General features: G+C 39.0%; 1 protein-coding gene across 1 annotated transcript in view; it reads right to left on the bottom strand.

The window, feature by feature from the left end:
* The window catches only part of LOC108788487 (proprotein convertase subtilisin/kexin type 5-like), a 19796-nt gene extending 19307 nt beyond the window's left edge, over positions 1–489 (bottom strand). The window contains exon 1 of the mRNA XM_018558245.1: positions 351–489. Within this exon, the coding sequence (XP_018413747.1) occupies positions 351–489 (139 nt within the window). The remainder of the gene's footprint in view (positions 1–350) is intronic.
* Between the last annotated feature and the right edge of the window lie 9487 nt (positions 490–9976).

Below are 9976 nucleotides of genomic sequence, written 5' to 3'. Positions count from 1 at the left end.
TATCTTTTTTAGACATATAAATTGGGGGGGGGGGTTCGGGCAGGCATTCTGATGTGACTCTGTTTGGGCATCTAGGATGCGCTCTTTCACCTTTCATTGCACCTGGCACTGTCCACAAATAGACGTTGTTTCCTATATTCCCCAAGACTGAATTCCCCATTGCTATCATTGTCATTATTGATTGCAAATAAAATCATCTTATAAGACTTCCTTGATGTGTCTGTTCATTTCTGGGGTGTGTTTACAGTGTGGTATTGAGGTATCTGAGTTTCCTGTATGAACGCATATAACCTTGTGGGTGGTGTGATACAATCATAAGCTTTTACAACTAAACAATATATATATATTACCTTGACAATATTTGTCTCCAGACATGTCAAAGGATCCTTGTGGACATCTTCCAAAGCATTCTCCATTATACAGGAAAAAGCTGGAACTAGCACACTTCTCACAATCATCTGGGTCAGGTCCATTGCATTTTGCACACATGCGATCACAAAGGGAACATCTATTGTCTTCATCATAATATCCTTCAGGGCAAGAGCTCACACATTTATCTTGATGTAGAAAGTAATCTGGTATGCATTCTGGAAGAGGGCATATATAGTAAAGAGTTGGATATATATGCTGTTTTGTTAATTTTTAGGGGAAATATTCATCTTAATATCAATCTGTATTATACTACATGTATGAATACACAATATGGCTAAAGTGTTAGTAAGGCAGTAACATTTCTGAGCAAATGTATATGACCGATTTCATTTCTTTAGAGGATGGTGAGGTACACATTTTGGACAGGGCGGACAACTGTTTTGCAAAAGGTCTGAAAGAGGCCATCTAAGTGGTAGAGGCTTTCAAAACCATCGGTCACCCAAACATAACACCCCCATATATAAATTGTATCATCTCTACCCCAGCATTTTGACAATTCACACCATCAGCCCTTGTAACGTATACCTGTCCCAGGCTTTGTGTCACCATGGTGATTGGATTATGGAAACAGAACAAGGTGGTTTCATAAGCTTTTAGACCTCCTGTGACGTTCCTGGACTATTAACATCTGCCTTGACCATTACATGACACCACGGTGATTAGTCACCTGCATGGTTATAAATGCTGGGATATATTAGAACCAGGGAGGCTATTTGCATGAAATGTAAAACACCTTTAACATACTAAACAAGTCCAGTTGAATATGAATAAGTACTACCAATTTCTGAACAGTTATAAACAGTACCTGTGCAGGTTTCCTCATCAACACAGGTCAAGCAGCTGGAAGGACAGTGTCGACAGGCACCATTAACATTTACAAACTTGGAAGAGCATTCACTTCTACAGGTAGCTAACTCCAAAACTTTAGGTGCATGGCATGACAGGCAATAGTCTGGTTGTTTATCACAAGTGTTGCAGTACTTGTTGCATTCTGTGCAGCCCCCTCCATGGCTAAAGAAGCCTCTGTGCATGATGGAAAAGAAAATGATCTGGTTATATAAATTGTTCATTAAAGTACAATTCAAAACATAAACATCTAAAAACAGTTTATACATCCAGCAGCTACCATGTGGCTGTGTCCACCATGCAGAGACTGGCACTGTTGATTGCACAGCCAACAGCGTCCTAGCAACCAATTACATAACTGAATGACAGTGGGCAGAACCTGATGGGAAAGCTGAGAGACTAGTTCTCCATCAGGTCCCCCCTTCTGATTGACAATTACAAGGGGGGTGGGAGGGACATTATGGGAAACTAGTCTCTCAGAGTTCCCCATCAGGTCTGTCTCCCTTGTGATTGCAAGTAGATGGCAGTGGGTGGATTCCATAACTAAGGTTATAGAATCCATGGTTGTTTGCCTGTCTGGGAGTTGTCCCCGTGACTCGGGATGGGTAATGATGGGCCTACCCCCTTACCATACATAGGGGGACGGTCGGCATCTTCATATCGCCCTATCCCCCTTGTCGGGGGAGGAGCAGTATGATTGCTGTTCTCCCATGGTGTTATATCTTCTCATCACGCTGACATAGGTAGGGCTCTGCCTAGCGTGGCTGTGAGAGGGGACAGTGTTGGGAGGCTCCTGCCATTGTCCTGTCAAACAGAGAGACCTTGGGAGGGAGGGGGCCTCGAAGGGAGGGGCGGGGCACCTCCATTCAGATGCGCCCTATATGAGGACGCATATGCGGACGGATGGCCAGTCCTAGCTGCATGGTCACACGCCGATGTTGGGCGGCGTGTGTCAATGCGGCGGGAATCTATACAGATAGACGGGAGCTATGGCTGGGATCAATTAAAGGAAGCCGGTGTTTTGATGTGTAAGTAAGACTTTAGTTAACAGATATGTAATGGGATATATGGCATATAGGTGCAGTATAAGTTAATCTCTATGAGGAGGGGAGTACATGTTAGTTCATACATTAATAGGATCTCTTATTGACTACCTTAGAGTTTGCTAGAATAATCTGGGTTGGTTCCTAGCATCTATATTATGCACTCACACCTGGCTGCATCCCAATGTTATACTTTATGATTGATATTTGTTTATAGATCTCCTGAGGCAGAGATTGCGCTTCTCATATTTGATCGCCGTCGGTTCTCTCTCTATCCTCTCTGTTGTCCTTGACTGTTTCTGGGGATGACTCCCCGACTGTGTGGATCCACTCACCACTAATGTCCCACTTATGGTATTTATGTATGTATTTAATTGGTTACATTTTGTTACTGGTTTGTCAATTATGTTTGAAATATTAATATACTGATTGGCATATTCATGTGAATCTTAAAGGTTACCTCCGACTTCCTGATGAAGCTTCGGCAAAATGCATAGAAGGCTGGACGCAGTACAGACTTGCAGTATATCTTACTTTGATTATGACTATTTATATAAAATTATTTATTATAATGTAATTGATAAAATAAGTTAATTGTATCTATTATGCATGCATCATGCACATGTACAGAGTCCAGGGAGGTTTTATGCTGTTTTGATCATTGATACTAGCGGGTATATATATTTTTATCATGTGGATCATGTAATCTTTTAATAAATAAATGTTATTTTACTATGTCATTTTGTCATTACTATGTTGTATTATCCCTAATTGCATTTTTTGACACCTTAAAAGCCCCATCTATCTCTTTTTTTGCTGTTTATGATAGGTGCATAAATGTGTTGCTATTTGACCCATTTGTTGCACAGACAGACACCAGAATTCATGTGAGTGTCTACAACTCCAGAGACTGCGTGTAGACTACCCTCCCTGCTACAAGATAGCAAGTCACCTTAGATATTTATTCTAGTGCCAAGAATAATATCAATTAGCGTATCTGTCCTGATCTTCCAGAATGCTGTATAAAGCACAGTGTCATTTATACAGCCTTTGCTTTAGCATTTTGGAAAAGCTGTCCATTTGAATTGCACATGGTACACGCTGGTACATGTGTATGCTGGGATCCTGTTTGTTCTTCTTGATGGACTGATTTTTAATGTTGTTAAATGAACAAGGAATCAATTTTATATCCTTTAGCTCTGATATTGATTGATTTGTATTTCTTTAGCTTCAATTCTTATTTATTTAAAAATAATGCTATATAAAGAAAATGGTACTAGAAAATATCTAAAAAATATTTTGAAAGCATATTTGTCATTCCCCATTTGGTCTGCATAATACACTATGCTTTAAAGTGTTTTCTTACTCAGGGCAGCTCTTATAACATCTCCCAGCATGCAGAATGTCATGTGAGCACTTCAGGCACTCATTGTTTTCTGCACACATCTCACAGCCTTCTGAACATCTTTCACATCGTCTGTCCTTTGTATTGCTAAAGGTCCCCTGCGGGCATGGCTTAATGCAGCTCTCGTCGTGAAGAAATGTCCCTGCAAGTTGAACAAATACATTACAATATTTATGAAAAGAATGTTCACTGGTATATTTTGATGCTCATGTGGGCTGAAACAGTATTTTTTTTCTCCATTTTTTCTTTCCTTTCTTTGGATCCTGATTTATAAAAATATACTGTACATGTAATTGTAGGTCATTAATAGCCATTTTATAGGAAAATTTTTATTCTTAAAAGAAGCTTTATGAGTTCACAAATTGTTAAGACTGGAGTTACACTTTAAAGTGTGCATGCACTGCACATGGTAACACACACGTGTATTTGTGAACGGGCCCATAGTATTTCCCTTTATCTTTCACACTAAACTGCAACACATTGATGCAAACCAGCCACATAGGACATAATGAGATTTCTACTTGACATTTTCTACTTGAGTATAGTTACACTTTCTACTTGAGTGTTGCTACATCAAAAGGGGCAAGTTTGAATAGACCCTAAAACTTTTAGAAATGATGAGTTTCAAAGCCCTGTATGTGGAGCGAACCTAATGCACTTACGTTTTTATATGGCTTCTTATGAACATATACAAGGCCATATATACAGGTATTTATCTACCTATGAAGATATATCATATTAACCAAGAAACGTCCTTATTTTGACATTATTGTTAAAAAGAAGCAGAAGTATGGACTTACCTAGATGACATGATGTGCAGGCACTGGCAGATTTATTGCAGGTCTTACAAGTCTCATCACACGGAGAGAACATGTTTGCATTTCCTGTTATAAAGTACATTGATTTTAGAATATTTATTATGTCAGGTGGAATTATATTTTTCACATTTGCAGGATGTCCTATTATTTTTTGCCACTTTACAGATCACTGGTTCGGCCTCATCTGGAGTATGCAGTCCAGTTTTGGTCACCAGTACTCAGAAAGGATGTCTTTGAGCTAGAAAAAGTCCAGCGGAGGGCAACCAAACTCATTAAGGGGTTGGAGGACCTGAACTATGAAACAGGGTTGTTAAAATTAAATATGTTCTCTTTGGAGGTTAGGAGATTAAGGGGGAACATGATTTTCTTGTATAAACTGTTCAATGGTGACAGCAACATTATTAACAAACTCTTTACGGTTAGCGCCATAACAAAGACCAGTGGCCACCACCAAAAACTGGTGGAGAAAAAAATGTCAACACAAGGGGCGCAAGGGGTTCGTCACAGTTAGAGCGGTTAAGGTCTGGAACTCACTGCCGCAGGAAGTGATTTCAGCTAAGAGTGTGGAATCATTCAAGAAACTCTTGGACGAGTTCCTTGGAGACCGTAACATACAGGGATACAGGTACTCCTAAGAGCAAAATCACACATGGACTCATATACACGCACACACCTGCTCAAACATAAATGCATACACGCAATAGGTTGGACTTGATGGACTTATGTCTTTTTTCAACCTCAAATACTATGTAACTATGTAATTTCTTAACCAGAAAAATTACAGTGTTTATTGTTTATATACTTTAAAGGAATAAAATACTTATACACCATGGTCTGGTAAAGAGCATTTAGAAGCAGAGTGCCAGACAAAATGTGTTTTGCATAGATTAGATAAACCTCTGCTAGGTTTTAAATTCTGCCTTTGTCCTCAGAGGGGAGATCTGCCCTCACTTCCTGTCACAGTGATAACATTGTTTCAGGAAAAGAAGGGGGGGGGGGCGGGGTTAAATGTCCAGCAATGATACAGATAGAAAAAAACCTATTGGAACAAAGGACAGGGGCACCACCAGACGGAGTCCAAAGTGACTTTTATTGGTAGAAATAAAACACCATCAAATAGCCAACATGATTCAGGAGTTCATACCATTCCACCATTCCACTTTAGTTTATTTAAGGCTTCAGTTATATTCAGAAAGAGATTAATTGAGGTAAAAGGGATTGATCATCTCTACACTTGAGGTAGAGATGTGAAAGTGAAACAATTAGGAGCCTTCCTTTTGGTGGGAGTACACCCACAACCCAGCGATCAAGCTCCATGAAAGAAACTCTTGATACTTACAATACAAGATCTTAGCGACTCTCATTCTTTTATGCTAGGAATAAAAACCTGACAATCCATACAGTCTCCCACTCTGCTAAAAAGAGTGTTATAATTCCTGCTGTTTCCCTTTTACAGTTTATTATTAATGAATGTATAATTCAAGCCAAACAGCCAATACCTTTTTTTTCCTCCCACTCCGTTGACTGTTATCAACAAGACAGAAATCAAATGTAAAAACAAATTTGTACAGTAGAACAGTTGAACAGGAAGAGAGAGGAAATATTCCATTGGGTAAACCTGTTCTGGGGACAATGGTCTAAATGATAATTTAGACCGTTGATCTCCCCAAGACTAGGGGAGAGGTGGTCTCCCCTAGCCTTGGGGAGATCACCTCTCACCTCCTGTTTTGTTTTACGGGACAGGAGGTAAAGGTAAATTTCCAGAAAGGGACAAAGACAGCAAACAAATATGACAATTATATAAAGGAAATGAGTTGAAGAAATGGACCAGCAAAATGCATATGAAGCACAGCAGCCCTTAGCATCATTTTTAGGAAGTAAGTGTCAAATCATTTAAAGAGATTTTAATGACCCACTTAAATCCCAGGTCCATATTCTCCCTACATCTCCCCTTGAGTCCCAGAGGATTTTTTTTTCATTTCAGGCATGACTTTTTAGTCTACCACAACGTATTATACATGAGTGTTTTTTGGGAACAGATAAGGCTTTAATTTAGTAGCAAATTTGGATACATGTTTTTATTCCTTGGTTTTTAGTGGGAAAAAAATGTAAAAAGTTAGAAAAAATGAATTTTTCGGTTAATTTTCCCAATGCAACCTCTACGTTACGTGCAGAGCCCCATATATTTACCGGAAACTAATCAACAAAGTCTTCTGAGCTAAAAGTGAACTTATGCATTTTACTTTAGGAAAACATATTCCCCCTTCAGACCTACATTGCGAGGCATGCAGGGAAAAAAAAAGAAGCGTTGTGCAAACATTAAGATAAGATTAAGTTGGGTTGATTAGGGCACACATTAGCACAACTGCAACATTATTACTGGTTTGAGTTTGCTAAAATTTAAATTTGAATGACATTCAAATGCCTGAGCATTTGATGCTTGCGCAATAAATGCAAATGTTATCAAGATCATCTGACATAATTGATTGTTGCAACCTGAGGATTAATTGAGAGGTCTTTGTACATTTATTCATTTTTTACACTTTTAATTATAAATGTTTTCTTCTCTTTACTTCTCTTCTCTGTCTAAATATCACATAAGCATGCAGTTCTGCATGCTGATATGAAATCATCTTTCATTCATTGGCTAAACACATTTTTATTTTACTTACAATTTTTTTTTGCACTTCCTGGTCCACTTTGGCACAAATTATGTAATTGTGCCCAAGTGTTGTATCCTGGGAAGGTTACATTAGCAGAGCATTGCTGGTGAATCTCATCTGTAACCTTACAAGATCTCAGGGAAAGGCATTTTCCTCCCCTGAAAAGATGTGCATGGTTACATGTCCTAGTCACATGTGCCAGAGTTCCAGGAAGTAAAGGGAGATCTAGTAATCTGCCCTTAGTTAGCATGGCCACTGTCAGAAGACCGGTGAATAAAAGAGACATATGGTATGTAAAGAATACAAAGCCGGCAATTATCTAGAGGTATGTGTTTGTAGATTGTCATCACTAAACATTGTTGTCTTTGTTGTTATTTTGATAATATGGGTAAAGTTCCTCTTTAATAGTGTTCATTTACTAAAGAAATAGACATTGTTCATTTTGCAAACTGAATGTTCACTTAGTTTAGTAAGTAAGATGAAACTGTATTCACGTTCACAGTTGCAAGGGAAATGAAAAACAAAAGCAGGAATTTTCTTGGCACATGATAGGGTAACTGAAGTCATCACAGCTTCACTTTTCAAACTGAACATTCACTTTGTTAAGTGAACATTCTCTATTCCCTTGTTAAACCAACCACAGCGAGTTAAACTTCTGTTGTTTTGTGTGCTCTGCTGCTGTTTTTGTATGTCTGTTGTGCTCTTGTTACTGTACACTAGGTGGCAGTATAACACCAGTTACACCATTCTCCCAGTTTAATAATGCACTGGTGTTTCTGCTTTTTCAAAGGGAATTTGTTTTTTATTATCAAAAATATTTCATGAATTTGTACTGGCAGGTTCAGCATTCCCAACTAAAAATTTGCTGCAGTGCCAGCTCCACATAGGACTCAATATCAATTCCATGCTCAAAATATGATTTCACAACAACAGTTGTCAGAGCTGATATACCGCAATAAACGCTCTTAACAAACCTTTCCATAAATGAACAAAGATGATAATGTGGCCCTCTGACCATCTGGTTGCCAGACTATCATCCAATATGGGTGTGCATATCTATTACAAAGTCTGATTCATATGGAGAGTATGTGAAGATCACTGACACAATTGTAATTACCAAACATTGTCAGCATACACTAACATAGGTAGTCATTGTGTGGTCAAGTAATAATGGAATAATGATGTTGATGCACACTGCTTTGTGGGAAATAATTTGTGCAGTATTTTAAAGGCTGAGTTCACACCTAGGCGATTTAGCCGCGTAGATTTAGCTACGCAATATCTCACAAAACAGAGATTTGCATTCAAGTCAATGGAAGCTGTTCACACCTATGCGATTATCGCTGTACGGTAGAAACCGTCTGTCGCGTAAAAAGGTGCAGGAGCTATTTTAAGGCGGTTGTCGCACAGTTTGGGTCCCATAGACACCTCCATGCATTGAAAACCGCGCGACGACCTCACAGTTTTCAAAGCGAAATCGCGCTCAGAAACGCACGACAACCGCACGAAGACAGCTTACCAGCTCGTGTGAAACCTAGCCTAAAGGTTAAAGAGGAGCTTCACCATATCTAGCCAAAATAAGATTTCAGATCTCTAATAACTGTCCCATATTTACTAGGCCATGGAGTCCAACATTGTTTCCCTTACAGGTGAAGTTCTCCTTTTGCAGCTCTGCTCCTGCGACAGCATCATTAAACAAGATCCAGTGCATGAACAGGAACACCGCGGGTTTCTGCCAGGTCCCAGAGACCTGCCGATCTCTGGCAGGTCTCAGGTCCCTAGCAGAGACCCATAGCATGTCTGCACATGTGCAAGTTCTTACAAACTACCTCCTGGGATGGTGACCTAAGACAACCCAGGAGGCAGCCAGTGGCCAGACATGTCATGTAAAAATTGTATTTATTATTTAAAAAAAAAAAAAATCTGCAATTGTATAGGAGGGAGGGGAAGGAGGTAGGTGAGTGAAGGTCCGCTTAACCTCCAGCTACAACTTTTATAGTTTTACATAGAAAGAGAGAAGTATTTGGTCCTCTCAGATCTATAGTGGTGTGTCTACCTGTTATAGTGGAAACCTTGTTGTCACTAAGATAAGAAGTGAGGTAAAATCTCAAATGGGGAGCAATAAAAAGCTATCTCTAGCTAGATTCAAGCTCTTCTCTACTCTACTAAAAATGTTTCTCTCATTTCCCTTCTCAGTGAAAATTAAATGCGGGGAATTCTCCCCAATGGGGATATAGGAAGCTATACTATAATGACAGATGGTCTAACCGTTCTTCACACTAACATAAACAGGAAAAAAAACATTTTGGCTGTAGTTCCATTTAAACTCTTCAATGCAGCATTAGAACTACATGGCCAAGGAGAAACTGTCTTCTATGAATAAAATGTATGCTATTTGTAATGCAATTGTCATCCATTCTTAGATACATGCAAGTTACAACAATAGAAGAGCAAAAGCATGAGTGAGCCATACAACAAAGATGTATATGATCCCTCTAAAGGAGCAAAGGTGAGTATAGGTTGAACAGCTGCTGCATGGTAGATAGTACATTGGTATCTAAGGCAAAGACAAAGAAAGGAAATCTCATCCCTTATGTTCCTAGGTAAAAAAAGAAAAAGCTGAAATGGAGAATACAGAAGGGTGAAAAGAAACCAGGGACAATTAAAACAGTTAAGGATGCAGATGGAAACCATTGTTCTTTTACCTCTGCCTAACCAGAGCCGACACATGAAAATATATACAATAATAGTTAGATAATATGCAAAGAA

This window comes from Nanorana parkeri, unplaced genomic scaffold (assembly GCF_000935625.1).
Source record: "Nanorana parkeri isolate BGI_ZX_2015 unplaced genomic scaffold, ASM93562v1 scaffold328, whole genome shotgun sequence".
Taxonomy (NCBI): Eukaryota; Metazoa; Chordata; class Amphibia; order Anura; family Dicroglossidae; genus Nanorana; species Nanorana parkeri.
The sequence above is the reverse complement of the archived record's forward strand: the minus strand, read 5'-3'. Positions and strand labels throughout refer to the sequence as shown.